Below are 21,247 nucleotides of genomic sequence, written 5' to 3' on the forward strand. Positions count from 1 at the left end.
TACAATGGGCTTTCACCTTTCCAAAATAGTCAACCCACCTATAGCATGTGGTAGTGCTACACCTTCATCTATGTACATCAATGTGCAGCAGCTAAGGATCTGGCCCTTGCATTCTTATAGGTGAAATATACAACAGTGTTGTCTTGTGTAATTATTTTACCACAAGTCTTGTAATACATGGTGTTTTACTTAAAGCCATGGCTCCTGAAGGCATGTGAGTAGGTGAGAATCTCAGATTTCATTAAAAACAAAGTCTGTTTTTAACCCTCATGGTTGCTAAGGAAAGCCTGAGTACATGGCCCAAGTGCCCCCTAAAGGTTCAAAAACTGAAAGGCAAATTAAAAGAATCCCAAAATTATATATACATTTCTCATATATATAAAATTATTATTTCTAAGCCAATCTCATGCTTTATGGGAGCTTAGCTCATGATTTTGGAACACTTGGGGTTAGTGATACTGATCCTTTATCTCCTGACTTTTACTTTGCACACAGCATGATCTCCTGCCTCTCTGCCTGGCATAGACAGAAATGTTTTCTACTTTCAGTTGTATAATGATGATGGGATGAAAAGGCACAAAGTGTAAAAAGAATGGTACTGATCTATAGAAAAAAATGGAAGTTTTAGAGAGACAGAATACATAATTCCTGCATTTATAACCATCATCCCTTGCATAAGCAATCGTGAAACTAAATTTTGACCAACGTGCTAATTTGCCCCTAGAACAGTGTCACATTAGCATTAATTAGAGCTGATCAAAAAACAGAATTTCTGTCCCAAAGGAGATTCCAATATTTCAGCATTTGTTTTCATCCTAATTCAGAAGGAAAACTTGAAATACTGGAACTTTTCACAAAATGCAAAGGTTAGAAAAATGTCTATTCAGAATTATTCAAACATTTCATTTTGGGTTTGTTCGACATTAATCTGCATCTGTGTGAGCTTCCACAGTGCCTCATGGGAGTTCCTTAATGTCCCCATTCTTCCCTATGGACTTCCCTCCCATGATGCACTTGCAGAAACTTTGATTTTACAGAAACCACTCTTTCCATTAGGAATTTTCCATCAAAATACTTTAAAACTAGCATTAATATATACCCGTATTCTGGCCATCTGTGGCTCTACAAACACACCCGTGCTTCCCCTGCTCTTCCTTTGCCAAGTTACTCTTGCCAGAAGAGAGAGTGGTTAATGCAATATGGGCTTTTTTTCTAATTTATTTAAATAACCTTGTATTTTTGACCTTTCACTGTGACACACAAGTTTTTGGGGTATTTTTTTTTTTTTTTTTTTTTTTGGTATCACTACATTATCTTGTTGTGTGACTACTATCATAACTCTGGTTTGGAAGTTTTTCACTATGCTAAGATTCAGCATTAAGCTGAAGAACCAACAGCTTTACTTGAGTATAACTGTTTTGCTGAAAGCCTGCATAAAATTAACTACAGTGCACACTCTGAAATACCTTATGTCCCAACATGCACTAGATTTTGTCAAACCTGAATGGATTCTTTGGGGGCGGTTTTTTACTGGCGTTCCAAAAGCTTGTTCAGGAACTCAGGAAAGGATAATTTCAGGATAAGACAGTTGTTATTTTTTATTAAGAAGTAAATAAAGAACACAATCAAGTTTGAACTTTTCTTCAGAGGGTGGGAGAAGGAAAACAAAACAAAAATTAAAGGGGCATGTAATTGAATACGCTACCTTGAAGGGAAATAAAATAGATAGGAAGGAGCTTTTTAATAACTGCATATTCCTTTTTTTTTTAAATATTTCCACAGAAAGAGGTGGTGAGTGTGAGCTAAAATATATTTTTGCCAAAGAATAAATTTGCTTTGCTTTAGTATTAAGAACATGATTGTGGCTGGTCTCCTCAATCATGTAATGCTTCACTTCTCCCTAAAGATACGTACGGCCAGTTCTCCTCTTATTGAATACTGTGCTCATAGAACGCTGTAGACTGTAGGCTCATTAATTATAGAAGGAAAAATCTGTTTTCTTCAATATTAGACTTTAGAAATCTCTAGACAGTAAAATGTCCCTCAGACTTTGAGTCTGATCCAGTTGGTATAAATTGATGTAGCTCTAACAAAATCAACTGAGCTATGCTGATTTACACCAGCTGAAAATGTGGCCCTATAATTAGTAGTATACTTTGTTTTTTGATTAAATTTCGTCTTATAGCTGTTCTGTATGATTACTAATATTTATTATTGAGCCTTGAACTGGGATTGTATATCATTGGAGCCTTTTAGATTGTGAGCTGTCTAAAGTAAATTGGTTAATGAGTTAATGACAATAATTGTCATTCACATTTTATTATACTTTCAAACTGACATGAGAAATCATTTCAAATACAGAATCTTCTGAAATGTAAGGACTCTATTTTTTGAAGATATAGGCACGAGAACAGTAGATGTTCTAGAAAACAACCTCTAGAAAATAAGGATTTCCTTTGACACTATAGTTCATTGATAGGTTGAATTTAATCACTGTTTTAGTTATTTAATTACATAAGAGGCCAAATACATCCCTGATGCCAGGGATGCATTTCAACTATTGTGTCAAAAATATCATTATTTGAGGCTATAGAGTCAGAAACCTACATTTCTCAAAGGGTTCAGAAATGTAACTCATGGTATAAAGTCAGTGAAGCCTCATGATATATTCAGAACTTGTTACTTTGTGTTCATCCAGTGATTCAGGTCCACTCCGCATTGCGAAAACACCATCGCCCCCTGAGGAGGCTTCTCCCCTGCCTAGCCCTTCATCTAGTCCCAATCATACACTGGCACCTGTTTCATCTCCTGCACCAGCTCGGCCTAAATCACCTTCACAGGTAGGAGCAAAGCTAACCTGGGGAGTGGGCCTCTTACACAGAAGTAGATGAGCTATTGTGGGAGATTCCACAGCAGATAAATCCGGTGAGATTTACATTTGGGTGGTGAGTGCTGGAATGCAGGAGGAGTGATTTCTAAATTAAAATGAAGAGTGATGGTGAGCCGCACTGATGCGGCTTTGTCAGGAAGGGCTGTGATACCATGAGTTGCCCCAACTGTTTGTTCCCCTGTTGCAGATGCTTGTTGAAATTGATCTTAAGAACAGGTGATAGGAGAACGGATTGAGACTAGAAAGTAGTGCTGATTGAACTATGTATGTGTTGAGATACTTATGAATAGTACCTTTAAAAGGATGCGTATTCAGGGTTTTCATGGGAACTAGATCTATCTAGCACATAAATTACCATATGAAAAACTTTTAAAAACATGTATGTGTATTAATACAAAAATAGAATTGTAGATTACATTTTCTTTTATTATTGACTATTTATGCACAGCATTGCCATTAAAAAGTCAACATTAACCAAGTGTTGTCACACAGTGCTATCTGAGATACCATAATTTTTGCTTTCCTTGGGATAAGGCAGGAGTAGGCAACCTATGGCACACGTGCCGAAGGCGGCATGTGAGCTGATTTTCAGTGGCACTCACACTGCCCAGGTCCTGGCCACCGGTCCGGGGGGCTCTGCATTTTAATTTAATTTTAAATGAAGCTTCTTAAACATTTTAAAAACCTTATTTACTTTACATACAACAATAGTTTAGTTATATATTAGAAACTTATAGAAAGAGACCTTCTAAAAACGTTCAAATGTATTACTGGCACGCGAAACCTTAAATCAGAGTGAATAAATGAAGACTCGGCACAGCACTTCTGAAAGGTTGCTGACCCCTGGGATAAGGAATAATTGTGGTAGCTCAAATACTGTACTACTGCGGTAATTTTTGGCAAAATACTTATTGGACCTGATTGTCCTGTTATACTGATTTTATACTAGAGTGAGAAGTTTGATCTCAATGGAATCATTCATGATTCTCATCAGTGTAAGTGAGATAAGAATCAGGCTCATTAATGGCAACTTCAGTAGTGTAAGAATTGTACATGATGCTTTACACATATACCAACCATATAGTTTCTATAGTAAGGCAGCGTTTAAAGTTTAATTAAAACAAGAACAACACAGCTAATACCCTTATAAAAAGAAAGAGATTACAGAATTACATTTTTTTTAAGTTTACAGTAAAAATATGGCAGTAGTTTGACATACTGTATGTAAAATAGTGGTACTGCAGCATATGGGGCAATCCCTATTTTTTATATGGGGAACCGTTAAAAAATAATTGTATTTTCATGACATTATTTGTCTCTGAAGAGTGTGTTTTTACACGGCTTGCCTCTGTAATTCACAGTCTACTTGCAGCACTGAAGGACCAGATCCTCAGCTGGTGTAATTCAGTGTTGCCCTATTGATTTCATTGAAGATACATTGCTTTACATCATCTGAGGGTCTGCCCAAGATTTATATGCCTGTTTTTTACATTTTCATAGGCACGAATATCATATTAGGTATTAGTCATGGTAAATCCATATTTAGGACTATTTTTATTCTTGTGATATCAAAGGGATTATAGTTTCCTTTCCTAAAGAATAAATATGATTTGATTTATTTTGTCACTTTTTCTGTGTCACGTTGTAAGAAATGTGTCATCACAGCATGCTAGTTACATCTGGAAAAGTGCAGTACTGTCTACCACCAGATTCTCCTCAGTGCAGGAAACAATGCTGTACAGACCTACTGTACAGTAGATGTCCTTAGATTTTGTTAGTTCCTGACTGTAGACTCTGAATGTTATCTTTTCTACCATCTTTGCTTGGTGCTGTTTATCACAGTTATAATCACAGAATTCATGGGTGCAGCATCATTCAGGCCTCTATCAAGTAAAGCACTTAAGAAAGTAGGTAGTTAATGGGACTACGCAAATACTTAGTTACACATGTATGTTAAATGCTTTAGTCGATCAGGATGAAAAAAAGACAAATATTACTAGATTTTAAGAAATGTTGCATAATTTCTCATTTCAGCCACACAGCTCAATGGCATTTTGAAAAAAAAATCCTGGTGTCAATTAAGTCAACACTGTTTGATTTGGTTAATGCCATGTTGAAAATTAAACTTGATGATCTAATGTGTGTGTGGGGGGGGCAAACTACGGCCCGCAGGCCATAACCGGCCCACCAGCCAAATTAATCCGGCCCTCAAGCTCCCATTGGGGAGTAGGGTCTGGGGCTTGTCCCGCTCCTGCGCTCCAGCTGGGGAGCGGGGTCGGCGACTGCTCCGCGCAGCTCCCGGAAGCAGAGGCATATCTCCTCTCTGGCTTCTATGTTTAGGGTCAGCCAGGAGGTTCCGCTTGCTGCCCCCGCCCCAAGCACTGCCCCCACAGCTCCTACTGGCTGGGAACAATGGCCAATGGGAGCTGCAGGGGCGGCGCCTGCAAATGGAGCAGCATGCAGAGCCGCCTGGCCGTGCCTCCATGTAGGACCCAGAGAGGGGACATGCTGCTGCTGCTTCCAGGAGTTCCTTGAGGTAAGCGCCACCCAGAGCCTGCACCACTGAGCCTCTCCACACACCTCAACCCCCTGCCCCAGCCCTGATCCCCCTCCTGCCTCCAAACCCCTCGATCCCAGCCCGGAGCACCCTCCTGCACCCAAAACCCCTCATCCCCAGCCCCACCCCTGAGCCTGCATCCCCAGCTGGAGCCCTGATCCCGCACCCCAACACCTTATCCCAGCCCAGTGCCCCCTCCCGCACCCTGAACTCCTCATTTCTGGCCTCACTCCAGAGCCTGCACGCCCAGCCTGAGCCCTGACTCCTTCCTGCACCCCAACCCCAATTTTGTGAGTATTTATGGCCCGCCATACAGTTTTCATACTCGGATGTGGCCCTTTGGCCAAAAGGTTTGCCCACCCCTGAGCTAATGGGATGCTGAGGGGAAATCATTTTCTATATTACTCCATCCCTCTGTTCTCAAATGTTTAATATAGTTTGACACTCCATAAACTTTCTCTGACCTAAAGTTTCCCCTCTGTCCTGAAATAACACTTTCCCCTCTTTAAGCCTCATTCATGCACTCCAGAGTTGTTTATCTAGGAATTTGTAGTGGTTGTAGAAAATTTTGAACAAATTCATATATTATATATATTTTAAAACAGAGAAAAATGCGATTAAAATACATATGTGATGCCATAAGCGCAAATCCTTCAAATACTCATACACCTATGTTTAACTTACATAGGTGAGTAGTTTCATTAACATCAATGGGACATAAATCTGTCCTTAAAGTTAAGCACATACTTAAGTGTTGTTGCTGATTAGAGGCACGATTACTTGCGTGCTTTACTGATTCAGGACCATGAGTTCAATCTTTTTTTTTGTTTGCCTGTCTTTGATGGGAGTCTGCACTAAGGGCCTGAGGCAAAGCCCAGAAAGTCATAGAAAGATTCCCATTGACTTCACTCAGCTTTGGATCAGGACCCACAAGACAAAGATTAAAAACTTGTCCTAAAAGACCTGCTATTTTTCATTCTTTCATATTTGAGGATTTCAAGAGCACAAGCCTTTGATGGCCGCATCTGAAATTTGTAGACCCCTAAAATTAATGATAAGTGTAAAAAGATTACTTTGCCACAAAACTACAATATTTTTTTTAATGTACTCTATCCCAGACAATATACTGGATAGTTTCCCTGGAAAACAGAAGATTCCAAAATATTTATTTACCATTAGATTATTCCACATTGAAACATGTCACCACAGCAAATAACTTTTGTAACTGCAAAATTTAACAAATCCTGTGTCAGGGTGAAGCAGTTTATGTCAAACTAGAGTATAACATGCAGTTTATGTCAAACTAGAGTATAATAGCACAAGGATAAAATAAGATTTTTCTATAGGCACTCAAGTTTCCTCTTGAACAGTAATATATACAGTATTGTACCTAGCCTATCAAATGGGGACTAGGAAACTTCAGGCTAAATCACTGGCCTTTAATTGATTTCATTCTGGAATGTTTGCTTGTAGTTTTAAATAAAGAAAATCTTACACATTTTCTATTGGATAAGAAGCCACAGTCAAGAAAAAAGTTTTGATGTAGATGATTGGCACCTTTTGTCGTCCACACAGGGGAGTTACAACGCAGCACTTTGGAACACACTGCTATTCACACCTCCATGGTCCAAACTCCAGGGTAGCATAGACATTCCCTTAGTCTTAGGGAAAATGGACATTAGTTCCCAGTCCTGCCAGCTATTTAACATTACCAGTCTTAAATAATGGGTGAACATGAGTCAGAAAAATGACATAAACTGAAGAAAGTTTAAGCAAACAAGTAATGAGAGAGTTAAGTTTCTGTGCAACATGGCAGTGCAAATGATGCTACTGTGTTGCAGGTGAAGTGTCTTCCAGCCTATTACCCTAATAGTTTGAATCTTCAGCCAAGAAATGCTGTCGTATTAATCCTCTCAACTGGAGTCCCCATAGATGCGAGATATTTATTTTAAAAAATGTTTTCTTCCCTCAAACCAGATGATTTTGAATAGTCAGACAGTGAGTTTCTGATCTGAATTACAACAGTGGAGTTGCTGAGGTCAGTGGAGTTACTTCAGATTTGCACTGAAGCAACTGAGATCAGAATCTAACCCCAAAATACTTAAGATTAACTGTTTATTTTAGTCCTACTTAAAACCTAAAATTAATTCCATTATACCTGCCTTAAGGTTTTACTTTGTGATATTTTTGCTCTTTGCCTAGTTGAGGAAAGGGCCTCCTGTCCCACCGATGCCTAAACTCACACCCACAAAGGAGCTGCAGCAGGAGAATATCATCAGCTTCTTTGAGGACAACTTTGTACCAGAAATCAGTGTGACAACTCCTTCACAGGTCAGTCTCAGAGATGGGTTGCTACAATACGAGTCTAATTTTGCAAATCCTCCAATTCTCCAAGAGGGGGACTACTATTAATGTCATTTGAGGTTCTGAGTGCAGAGGGCATGCAACACTGATCTTTTATAGTATCGTTGAATGAGTTATACATATTGTTCATTCTCAAAAGGATTAGCAGTGATGGCATATTGAAAAAATGAAGAAATACGATTTACTGAGGATGGCTACAGCTAAAAGGCCTGTGAAATGTTTGTAACTAAACTTGACAGTCATCTGATTTCAGGTTTCATTAAAAATTCAGCCTAGTTTTTTTTTTTTTAAAGCCTAATGCTTCCAAATATCCCAAAATCCACTTTTGAGCAATCCTGGGCTAATTTATGGGCTTCCAACAAAATCACGAGGAAAAAAAATCTTTCTCTCTTGATTCTGACTGGGGAAAGCAGTGGGAGGTGGGAGGGTAGGGTGACACTCTGTGATTTCAGTTATGTTTTTGTGCACATTTCTGCATAACTGTGTGTATTGAAAGCAAAATATATATTTGCATGTATTCATGCAAAGCATCCCCAACTGAATCAGGTACTTCTCTGGTTTTGACCTGTGTGAATATTAATTACACAACAATGCACTGTACAAGATAAGTTAATTTCTTAGTCTAATTATACTGTAAAATAAAATAAAAAATGGTCTAGGTTCAAATACCTATAACAAAAATCAGTTGTGCAAAATGTTCATGCATAAATTTCACTTAGTTATTGTGATTGCAGGCACAGTCATGGTAATTATAGGTACAAATGGTCTGAAATCTGAGCCTAGGTCTGGTATGCTGTGTACAAATATAAAAAGTATGAATTAACGTGGTATGTGTTTGAGAGTTAATATTTTCACCTACATTTATATAAGATCAAGAGGGTGTAAACAGAATTAAGAAAAACAAAATTAGATTCCAGACTCAGTTCAAGTAATATTTCGATTTTCTTGACAAAAATGCAATGCCACCTTTCGCAAGGATTCTACCTTGGTGAAGACAGCATTAATTTAGACCTGGCTTACACCTTAAACTTAGGTCACCTTGAACCTAGCTACATCGCTCAGGGCTGTGAGAAATGTCATGTCCTGTGTGACGTAATTAGGTTGACCGAACCGCACTGCAGACACAACTAGGTCGATGGAAGAATTTTTCCATTGGCCTAGCTATCACCTCTGGATTTACTGCAGTGATGGAAAAGCCCCTTCCGTTGCTGTCATAGGTATCTACACCATAGTACTACAGTGGCACAGTTGCAGCACGAGCTGTGCTGCTGTAGTACTTGTAGTAGAGACAACCCCTTATAATCAGTGCCCCGTAGGGGCCTTGCTGGCAGAAGGATGTAGTGAAACAGTGCGTGCCTTGACCACCATGGCCACACACCCCTCCTGGGCCAAAACCACTAACTGTGAGGCCTTTGCAGGTAGGTTGTGAGGGCCCTGACAGAGTGAGTGTTTCAGGTGCCTTGCACCACAGCATTCTGAGTTCATGTGGACTTGCCACTGTGGGGAAAAGTGAGTCCTGGCTTCCGCAGAAGGTGCTATTCTAACCTGTTCCTGAATATAACCCCCTGCATTAAGTATTATATCTATCTAATTTGCATCTGTCTAGATAGATTGATAGCGGTGGGCCTGATTTTCATTTACACTAAGATCTAATAGGGCCCTGAATGAAGGTCAATCACATTTCTGCCACCTTCAAGGCCCTTTTACACTGCCAGATGGTGTAAAGGGTCTTTAATGTAACTAAGAATTTGGGGTAAACATATATGCATGCACTGAGAGAATATGATGTTTTTACTACGGGTGTTATTGAGTGTTGTAGGTTTCTATAAGGGAAGTAATTATTGAAAATATAATAAATGAAAAGAGTAGAAAGCATACTCGCCTCTCATACACTTTTACATTATATATTATGTATGTAGTATTGTGTTACTCTAGTTGGTTTGGCAGTCCGTTCCGAGTGTTATGAATGCCATCAAGCCCACAAAGCCTTCTGCTGGTGCAGAGCTTTAAAACAATTAAAGCCACAGATTGATGAATGGTGCCATGCTGCGCTAGCTGCACATTCAAAAAGGATTTTCAATAGTTCAGAGCGTGCCCTCCTTTCCCCTCCAGCACAAGGGAAAAAAACTATTATGATAATTGGTCATTGTTTGTTTGTTTAATAAGCACCAACGATGTGCTTGGTGCCGCACAAGATGTAAAAATAAGGACAGTCCTTCCTGAGAGAGTTTAAAATTTAGGGCTCTGATTCAGGAAAGTAGTATGGACATGCTTATGTCCATCCCTTTTCAGGAAAGCATTTAATTCCCATTGACTAAAAGACAGACATAGAGAAAACTGACATCTTGGGAGAGCAGAGAAAGGTGATAATTTAGAATTGTGTTTTGTTGCTTTGTTATGTGTTTTCTCTTCTTCCCTGGTCTCACACCCCTCTCTTCAGACAGCGTTAGGTTGGGATACTGAAGGTATTTGACACAATTTAGAGATTTTAGGTGTCACTGCAATACTTGCATAATAATAATTTTTGCTTTTTACATTATTGTTTTATTTTCAGGATTTGAACCGCCAGATAAACAAAATGGAAAATGATTATGAGCCATTCCCATGCTTATTCCCATCACTGTAATTTCTGGGTGCCAAATACATTAGTTAGAGAGATGAAGCAGGTGTGAGGGGGGATTTTTGACAATATACTCAGCTTTAGCCTAACGCTGCTTCCATTGCAGTGAGTGGGAACACTCTCACTTGTTTCAGTGGGAGCAGCATGAGGCCGATGCTGAAAATCTCACATACAATGCCTCCCAGAGCTCTAGTGAGGGTTGGGGAGCATGGCTGTTGAGTCAGGTTTGAAGAGGCTACAGCAGGCACTCCCCACTGCACCGAGCTAGTTCCACTGACTCTTCCTGGTGAGGAAGCAAAGCAAGGCCCCTGCCCACCCCTTTATATCTGTTTTGGAGTGGCTAGTACTGACAATGAGCTTACATACGCTTTGTACTGAGAGGGTGGCAAAGGGCACATCATGCTGATCCCTAGCATGGGTGCCTACATTTCTTGCATCTTCCTCCTCCCTTGCACACTTGTGCTTAGACAGGCACAATCTTGCCTTTGCAATACATTCCCAGTTCAAGCCTTCTTGGAGGTAGATCATGCCATTGTTTGTTCATGCTTCATCCCGTTCTACAGGGGTTAATCTACAGAATATACAGAGTAATTTGTTAGACATTTCTATGTGTTTCACGTCTTTATTATTGTTTTTTCGCTTTCCTAAGTTTTCATATAATTCAGTATCTAAATTAAACTATATCTTTCTTCTGAGATTTTTTTTCTAGAGTTAAAATGAGCATGCTGTTCATTTTGGCCTAAAGGTAACTGATGATGTAATAATCTCTTGAACAGTCCATATCCTATCACAACAGATACTTCACCTTGTCACTTTGCAGGGATTAAATGAGACTCCCACTCATTTGTTTCAGTTCTCACAAATAACAGCTTCCTTCCCAAGTCTCAGTAAAAGATAATTAATTTCTCTGTACTCATTCTGTTTCTGATTACATACTGGTTAACACTCTGAGTTATTTCGTGAAGCTGTATAACTATATGAGTGCTAGTGCCCAGGGCCGGCCTTATGGATGGTTGACGGGGGCAACCGCCCAGGGTGCCGTGCATCAAGAGAGTGTCACAATAACAGCCTCCCCCCCCAACCACCCTCCTTCCGGTTCCACTCCCCAGACCTGTTCACTTCATAGCCGTGGTCCAACCCTGCTCCACCGTTAGCCTCACCCAAGGTGCCATTTTAGGTAAGGCTGGCCTTGCTAGTACCTCAAGATTATGGTGTAATAAAATCTAAATGTTGCTGACAAGCTGACTTGACAAATCTTAACAAAGGATATAATTCTAGTGTATGTGTGGGGATGGGGAGGAGTGTTAATTACCTGAGTCATATTATCTATTATATTTTCAATATATCTGTGTGACATAGGATTATGGTCAATCCTAACTGGAACTCCTCCATGTATAACTGCGAGCCAGTTCATATGAAAATCAACATCAGAGGGATATTTTTTAGCAGTATAATTCCTTGCGTTGAATATAAGTCTACAAATTGTATGTATATACAGCTTTAAAATGAAGTATATGAATTCATAGAAAATATTATTAGCCTGATTTTCAGATAATTTATGCACCTAATTTGCCTGGGACAGTTGCCATGCTTGTGCATGCAGGTCAGCTTTTTTGATGAGAAATTATCTAATTAGACACATCTGAGCCTGCCATTTCCCAGTAGTAGAGTTCATTTACAGAGTTTTCACCCTTAACTATTTTAAAACTCTGGACCTATCAGTTTAGACTATTAGCCACCAGAGAGGTGTTTGTGTGTGGTATTTTATCATTCACCAATAGTGTGACTAACCTGAATTCCTTTAAAAATAATACAGCAGAGCCTCACAAATTAACACTTCAGTAACCTGCATACTCCACAATTCATATGTAAAAAACCAGTGGTTTCTTTACCTACTTTTCTGCCAAAATTTAAAAACCAAATGCTTTAGTGAGATCTCATTGCAAAATCTAAGACTCTTTACTAGACAGTTATGAGAAATAATTAAATCTAAGTTGTAACTGTGAAATTAGTGAAAAGAAGAATTTTCTTATGCGGTATTCTAATTATTTTTTCATGTTTGTTCACACAGAGCCTGATATTTGTATTGACTCCATTGAGTTTGGGATCAGGCCCTTACTTGATTATTCATAAATTGCGAATAAGAAAAGTGCTACTGTAATTAATGCAGACTTTGGACAGGTCCCTGTAGCAAGATTTAAGTAGGGTTGTGGATGACTCTACAGTTTGGAGTCACAGACATTTATTAGAGTGAAATTTGTATTCATTGTCCTTTTATATTAATTTTTCACAAACAGTTGAGCATTATGGTTGGGATTTTCCGAAGACCCCAAGGGTTTGGATGGCCGATGGGAATTAGGCATCCAAATCTCTTTGGCTTTTAAAAAAAATCTTACCCTATAGCTTTTTCGGGGCTGGCAGTCGTGAACCTTGAATTCTATGGAGAATTCTCTGAAGTCTTTAGACAACTTTTCCCCTCTGGTTGCAGGTAGATGGAAAACCTTCATATTTTGCTTGTACAGTGTTGTTTCTGTATGAGTTTTAAGTGAGCATCTCTTCTCCAACAGAATGAAGCTCCCGAAGCTAAGAAAGAGGAATGTTTGCTAGATCTGGACTTTGACCCTTTCAAGCCAGAAGTGGTATCAACAGGAATAACCCTAACCCACTCACCCATGTCTCAGGTATTTCTTTGCTAGAGGTATGCTATACAGGAATAGAGTGTGCTGAATTTGGTAACAAACATCTGCCTCATGAATTAATGAATGATGGATTTACAATTTCTGAAAAACTTGATCTCCCTGAGTTCTCATTAGCCTTCCATCTTCCTACTTCAGCAATACCAGTACAACCCGATGATAGAGTAGGGGAGGAGAGAGAAGTGTCAGGCTAACATGAGATTATAGTCAAGGACAGCAGCCACCTGTAACTGATGGCTTTGACGCTGACATTATACCTTTTTCTCAAACTATAGAATAACTCAGAAAAAATGTTGTAATCTTCCCAAGCCTGCTTTGCTGACAGGTTCTTTTTTTAAAATCCAGCTATGACTGTCTGTGGCTCAGGAGACACTCAGTTATAGGGGCAGCATACTACCACTATGCTGTAATGGAGTCTTCGTACTAAGTATAGAATACAACCTGATTGGCTTTCTTTTTCATAAATCTGTTTTAGTTCTGACTATAAGAAAAAGAAAATAAAATGGTCTCACATTTTTTCATGTGGGATATTATAGGGAAGAATTATTCTGTACTATAGAATGATCTATGCCACGTTGACCGAAGGTAGCTTCCCTCAGCAGAATTATGGGTGATATAGGAGTTGCTGGCTTTCTGCTGGCTTGACCTAGTGAAGCTGCAATTTTAAGCTTCTGTCTATACTGGTACTAAATAATGTTAATAGAATCCTTTCTAATTATACTTATTGCTAGTGAGGTGATAAGAATTTCTCTGGCCAGCATGGACTTGCCTCTTGTACAGCAGTCAGAGAAACCATGTTAACACACTGCTAGCAAGGACCACGTTTCAGTGTGATTCTGGCCTGACATGGTTTGAACTGTAATGTAGTTAGAGTCTAAATCAATTGTTCAGTTCAACAGTGGTATAGGAGTGAGAAAACAAGCCAGGTGATTGAGACAATCCAGGGGGGTTTTCTGCTGATCTTTCTCTCTGTGAATTAATTTATTTGGTGAGCCTGCCTGTTTATATAATAGATCTGTGGTGATTTCCATTGATACATGAGGGGACAGAAAAACATCACACTATCAGCACTCCAAACTCCAAGTCAGATTTCTCATTGCAGTTTTAAATGTTTAATGATCATGGAGCTTTGTCACATCCTGCTTGTTATTTAATTCCCCTCCCTGTAAAAAATAGAATCCTTGGATTTAGATTCATGCATTCAGTGTTGACAGAAAATTCCAGCTTTGACTCTGCGAGCTCTGCCCTTTCAGCTCCTCATTTAATAATCCTGAACGTGATTAGAGAAATGAGAGAATTAAACACAAAACATGAAACTGTCATAAAAGAGCATTCGAGCACTGACAGCATAATGTACAAATTACAGTAGGTTTTATTTTTGCAGTGGATGGAAATATTTGCCCACATGAAATATAGAGAACTATTAAACAGAGACTATGTACATTGTCACCAACTAGATGCATAGGAAGCATTCACTAAACACTCTCCCCTCCCCCTAAACATGCAGAAGGGGGATTATCTTTTGTGTGGGTGAGAGATAGCTCTGTGCCTACCCCTACTTGGAGGATATCTTTGAGGATTACAATTCACTTACAATCCACTATTCTGCTAGATGTAACTGGATGAAATCTGTGATCTCAGTGTTTGGAAAGCCCTGTAATACTGGTTGGGAGGGGGATGCTAAGGATGGAGTTCCTGCCTTACGTGCATTTTCTGAGTTTGTGTTGGCTTTACTCCAACTCCTTGTCTTCTAGACCATTCGGTGTTCTTGTTGTGGTTTGTTTTTTCTCTCTCAGTAAACTGCACTGAGGCAGTGTAGTGAAGATAAACATAGTCTTCTGTGCAATGGCTCCCAAATGCCTTCCCAACCTGCCATTTAATTCTCCCACCACACTCCCTCAACTGCAAACAGACCCTGAAAAGTGCCCCGTCTGCTCTCCTCTCTGCCCCTACCTCCTTTCCATCTCTGTAACCCTCATTCCACAAGTGCCTGGGACTATTCTCCCTCTGCCTACCCCACTCTTCCAGCAATAACTTTCCTACCTCCCAACACCCTCACAGTCCAGACCACCCTCTGTGTTCTGTCCCTTCTCTCCACAGTAATTATTACACATGCACCCCACAAGCACCTAGTCTCTATCACCCCAGCTAATAAACCCAGCCAGAGAAACATTCTGACCTTCATTCTGAGTCCTCCTGGTATCCTGTCTTCCAGAGCACGCAGTCCTGCCGCACCTCCCAGCTGTCAAATTTCCATATCATCCACAAGTGCCTGATTTTAACATCTTAAATCCACCTTTTCCTCAGATGGGAATGAGAACATCCCTTAGAGTTAATGTTACTTTAAATTCTTTTGGCTGTTGGTATTTTGCATCTGAACAGTCAAGTTAATGCTATTTGAGTGTGTTTACAGACATCTCCATCAGCCTGAGAGAGACCACTATTGTGGAATTTAATTTTTGTGCTTTTTAAAATAGTAGAATTGAGGGAAATAGTTCTGCTGACATGCCAGAGTTCAGTTGCTTTCACACCATGGAGTTTTAAGGATTGGGAAAGATTATTACATTGTGGGGAGGAGAGATAAAGGGATGCAAAGACGTTTTCCCAAACACCACTATTGTCACTAACAAAAAAGCCACAACTCAAAACAGGGTTTCTAATGGAAATACTGGTAGCTCCTTAATTGTAGTACTAACATCAGACACCAGCATGGGATGCACCCCTCCAACTTTGACTTTACAATTATTTCTCATTCACATATGTAGTACCACTAAAGTCAATGGGACTTTTAGCGTCAATAGGTCGGATCATTTCCTTGAGCAAAGGTTGCAGAACTGGGCCCATAATTTTTCAGGAAAGTATTGACAGTTAACTAATAGACTATTAAGATGCATGTGGATAATTATCAATTGGGATATGTCCATAAAAGAAATACTTATGTGGGAATAAACTAATTGAGAACTGGATGATGTTGTTCATCCACAGTAAAGCTGAGTACTGAAGTAATTGATTTTGATTTATGAAAAGGGGTTTGTAGTCATAAAAAATTGAAGTAGTTAATTACATAAGCTGCAGACTTGCTTCGGTCCTCCATAAAATTTAGGGTGCAGGCATTCAGCAAGACAGGAAGGCAAATGCAATATGCTCTATCCTTGAAGTTAGGCAAATATTTAGTAGCAGTTCTCAAAACAGTTTTTGATTTTTTTTTTGGTAGTTGTGTTTTTATTTTATCTGTTGTAAAGTGTCCCAGCCACCCTTTGAGGCCAATGAAGACCCTTTGGATGTGGGAGAATATTAATGTCAGGACTAAACTTAGCTTTCTTTCATCCATCTGTCTGTGCATCCATCTCTGGCCCTTTTGCTTATGGTGAGAACATTCAGAATGTAAACCAATGCAAACCAATTGTGAGGGTTTAAAGTTTGTCACTTGATTTCACCTAAAGCCATAGGTTTTTCCTGGGTTGCTACAACAGCCGCACAAGATTACTCTTTAAGGTCTGTGGGAACCATGGCCACATATCCCTTGATCTTTTGAAAGGAATCTTGATCATTTAATAGCTGTGGGAGGTAGAGATACCCATCCTGCCTCTGATGTTGCTAAAGTCACTACAAGCTTTCTCCCTGCTGTGCCATGCAGCTGGGCTGGCCCTTCTTCTGATAAGCCACTAACATTTATCATCTCTGTTCACAAGGAGGGATATTTTAATAGATTCAGAGGTATAGAAATCCAGTGTGCTGAGAAAGGGATTGAGAGCAAGAGACTCCCGAATTCTATTCCTGGTTCTGTTACTAATTCCCTCTATGGCATTGGTCAAGTCACAGTCTTCCTGCTTTTGTTTCCCCATCTGTAAAATAAAACAATACGTCCCTGACTTGCACAGGGATCGTGACAAGACCATCCAGAGACTGGATCTCTGGCTTATCTGAGCAACTGTCCCTCACAAAACTAGTGTACCTATTGATGACTATGTTGATGATCCAAGTAGCTGGCTTCCATTTCTGCAGCAATAGGAGGCTGGGGAGACCTGAACATAAGAATGGCCATACTGGTCAGACCAAAGGTCCATCTAGCCCAGTATCCTGTCTTCCAACAGTGGCCAATGCCAGATGCTTCAGAGGGAATGAACAGAACAGGAAATCATCAAGTGATCCATCCCCTGTCACCCATTCCCAGCTTCTGGTAGAGGGACACTCAGAGTGTAGGGATGCATCCTGGCCTACCCTGCTTATAGCCATTGATGGAGCTATCCTCTCAACCTGAAGTTTTCCATGCATGCCAGTCATATTCATATTGGTGTGATCTCACTGAACAAGTGCAGTTTTGTTGCAGTAGTAACTATCACAACCCTCTATTTACCCTCCCTCAGCCCCAAAAATATACTAAGGCTGTGCTTAAGCACCGGGTATAGTTACAGCACTATACAGATAAGTTCTAACATATACTGTACAAACAATATTTTCAACAATATCTTTTTCTCCCTTTTTCCAGACATTGCCCTGGGATTTATGGACGGTAAGATTAATATTTATCATTGTGTATTGAGATGTTTCTGTGCCTCTGATTCTGTAGCACTCTAGAGGATTTGTAATCATTTTCACATAAGGCAAAACGAAGCATTTGTAGAGAATGCCAAAATACTTTAAAGTATGTGAAGCCCATCTAACACCATTAGGAATGAACGGAAAAAAATGTCTTTATTATTTGGACAACAAAAAACAAAGAGCTACAGTCATCCAGGTTAATAGGATTCTTCTACTTGACATTTTTTGGCTTTAAAATTGCCATGCTGGTGATTCAAGGTCCGATAAAGTCATTTTTACCAAGGTAATTTAAAGTGATTTATTTTGCTTATTAGTGCAAACAACAAATTGCAGTATATTAACAAGGTTTTATGACCTTTATCATCTAGCTCATATACAACAAATCTTTCTGGGGGGTTAATTTAAAAGAAAATAGGATCTTCAGCCAGAGTTCTACCATAGCTCTATAGCTGAATTAATCAGCCAAAATCCTATTTTAATAATGTACATTTATGCCATTGGTGCAGCCACTGCTCCACTCCCAAGAGCTGTTGCTCATCACATCCCGAGTACCGTATAAAGCCATTAGGGAATGTTATTTGGGAGTCTCCTTGAAGATGCACATAGAGGGTTTCTGGCATGTATAAGGAAGGTTTGGCTGTTCTTAATTGATAGCCAAAATAAGACTTCCCTATCTAAATGCCTACATGTAAAACAATATGATGCAAAGCCAAAATCCAGGTCAGAAAGCTTAACAGTAGGGATCTGATCTAAAGCCCATTGAAGTCAATAAGTTTTGAATGAGGTCCTAGACAGCCTGTTTTGGTAAGAGCCTAGATATGTTCCCAGCTGTCCATTTATGGTCACATCATGCTGGAGGTGGAGTTGTTTTCCTCTTGGGATGAAATTAACTCCCAGATTTAAATGATTTAAAGTGAACCTTCTCTCTAAATCCTGCATTACCTGCTGAACAGATATATCATAAGCAGGGGATTCATATGTACAATTCTTCCTCACCCATCCCGTGTAAAGCACAGAGCGACAAAAGTAAATGGTCTAGAACCTCAGCCAGTGTCAATTAGCATAGTTGAGTATCAGAGGGGTAGCCGTGTTAGTCTGAATCTGTAAAAAGCAACAGAGGGTCCTGTGGAACCTTTAAGACTAACAGAAGTATTGGGAGCATAAGCTTTCGTGGGTAAGAACCTCACTTCTTCAGATGCACGTCTTGCATCTGAAGAAGTGAGGTTCTTACCCACGAAAGCTTATGCTCCCAATACTTCTGCTAGCATAGTTGGTTTCCCTGGAGCTTATTTATATGAGCTGAGCATCTGGCCTTACATCTTTTCCCTACATCTCTGCTGTGCTAGTTTTCCATGAATATCCTCAGCACTCCTGAACTCATTTGTTTGCCGTGCAGCAGCAGCAGTAATAGACCCCAGAAAGTTTTGCCTCGTGTCCACCGCTTCAGGCGCAACATGCAAAGCCTCCTGGGGTGCATTAAAGGTCAGCAGGGAAACCAAACTGGGTTTGGGAGCTCTGGGGCCAGATATAGGGCATCTGGTCACAGAGGTGGAAAGCAATTTTATAGGAAGGGAAGGAGACACTCAGCTTCTGGGCAGGGCTAACGAAGAAGAGATATTTATATTGAGAAATTGTACTGAGGGTTTTCTCAGTCAAGCTGATTACAGCTATTTTCTGCTTTTATTTTCATGTATTTAATAGCTATTGGAGGGTGATAATGGATGCTACTGGTCACCTGTTTTCAGATGTCTGAGGTTGTATTTCCTTTGAACTTCCTTTCAATAGACACCTAATTTTTTATTTTTCAAAATTCAGGGGTGGAGAGAGAATTGATCTTTAAATACAGTAAATTTAAAAGTAACAGTGGACATACCATCAGCTGGTATTTAGAAAATCAGCTACTGCTATAGAAGATGCAATTGCTCTTTCTCCTGTCTCCTGCTGCTGAATTGGGTATAATGATGTGCAGGAAGAAGAGGGCTCATTTTCATGAGCTTTCTTCCTACTTTGTGTCAAAGTGATGGCTGTCTAGACCGCCTGAGGAACCAAAGAACTCTAATCTGTGACCTTGTGCAGACTTTAGTAGCGCAGAAATCTGTGGATCTTTTCTGTTGACTCAAGGCCTTAAGAAGCAAAATTTACAGCCATGTTGCATGAATAGATAGCAAGTGTGATGCTTTTATAATGCTCATCTCTGCTTCTTAGGGAGGATTAAACAGAGTCCAGAACAAAAATTAAGGTTTCATTTACACACACTAGTTAGAATTTAATTTTTTACTTTTAATTTCAAAGCCAGTGTAAATGCCATGAGAACCTCTTCAAGTTATAACACTGAATTAATAGTAGATGTTTTATATAAGTCTGCTTGTCTCACATTTTTCCTTTGTCGCTTGTCAGTATTTTTCTTTTTTATAGCTAATTCTAGTTCTCGCCACTCGTGTTAAAAAACAAGTAACAAGCTTGACAAGGGCTTCACTGTTAAATAGCTTGGATCAGGGGTTTCACAAGCTTTATTATGTTGTGAACTTCCTCTTAACAGAAAAACTGAGCCAGATTCACCTTTGCCCTGTGCTTTGTGTAGTCATTTGTGCAAAGTGTTTGTAAATAGCTGGCATTTTAATTTGGCAGTGTTTTACACCCATTTGGCACTGATGCAAATGTCTATGCAAGGTGGATGGTTACAGAGAATCAGACCTATTTTACAGTAAGGCCCCTGCCAGGGGGTTGTGTAAAGGGACCTAGTTTAAATGACATCAGACCCATTGTCAGTCTCTCTAGTATTACTTTGTCCCTCTAGTATGCTGGGACCAACACAGCTACAATTACACTGCACAGACCAGACCTATTGTCTTTTGGATCACTTCCCATCCTGTTCATGATCACACAGAGCGATCTCCCTTTCTGTTGGTGATGGAATGAGATCCTTGGGACAAGCAGAAATTACTTACATGGGACAACAATGTTAGAGAACTATTTCATATACATTTAGCTACTAATGTGAGTTAGCAGCTGGAAACATGGAAGAGAGCCAGCACCATGTGATCAGCCAGCTCTGAGCAGCCCCTGCCAGCTCCACAACCATTGGTAATCCATATGGCACTGGAAAAAAAAATCAGTAGTTTAGGTAAACCACAGGGTTTAGTGTTACATTTGTTTATTTATATGGTTTTCTTCCATACAGACAAGCAGTGAACTGGTGCAGCCGGTAAGCAAACCTCCTAAACCTCTAACTGTTTTAGATTCATCTTTTAATCAGTGTGATGTAATATAGTTCTCTCTGTCATCTATCAATACCATTCTTTAGATTGCTAGCTATTGTCTCCAAATATTACAAACCACATAACTTTTCCTTAAACTGTTTCACTTATTTTGCATTCTTTATCTTTAAACTAAAATTACTATAGTATAATATGAATTTTGTGTTGTCTCATCAAGTCCACTGTTATCTTTTTCATCTTGTTCTTTTCTTTGCTTTTCTGCTTGCCTAAAGCCTGATTCTTCAAAAAGTCTTTCCCTGTGTAACCTGGTCATGGAGGAAACCCCAAACAATGGGTCAACAGAAGATATTAACAGATCCC

The 21,247-nt window shown here is 39.6% G+C and overlaps 1 protein-coding gene across 2 annotated transcripts in view; it reads left to right on the forward strand.

Moving 5' to 3' along the window:
* The window catches only part of AMPH (amphiphysin), a 185,228-nt gene that overhangs the window by 123,559 nt on the left and 40,422 nt on the right, over positions 1-21,247 (forward strand). For both annotated transcript variants that reach the window (XM_054020662.1, XM_054020663.1), the window contains exons 10-14: positions 2,699-2,840; positions 7,650-7,778; positions 12,999-13,112; positions 17,617-17,640; positions 20,851-20,874. In XM_054020662.1, the coding sequence (XP_053876637.1) occupies positions 2,699-2,840; positions 7,650-7,778; positions 12,999-13,112; positions 17,617-17,640; positions 20,851-20,874 (433 nt within the window). The remainder of the gene's footprint in view (positions 1-2,698; positions 2,841-7,649; positions 7,779-12,998; positions 13,113-17,616; positions 17,641-20,850; positions 20,875-21,247) is intronic.

Source organism: Malaclemys terrapin, chromosome 2, assembly GCF_027887155.1.
Source record: "Malaclemys terrapin pileata isolate rMalTer1 chromosome 2, rMalTer1.hap1, whole genome shotgun sequence".
NCBI classification, from domain to species: domain Eukaryota; kingdom Metazoa; phylum Chordata; order Testudines; family Emydidae; genus Malaclemys; species Malaclemys terrapin.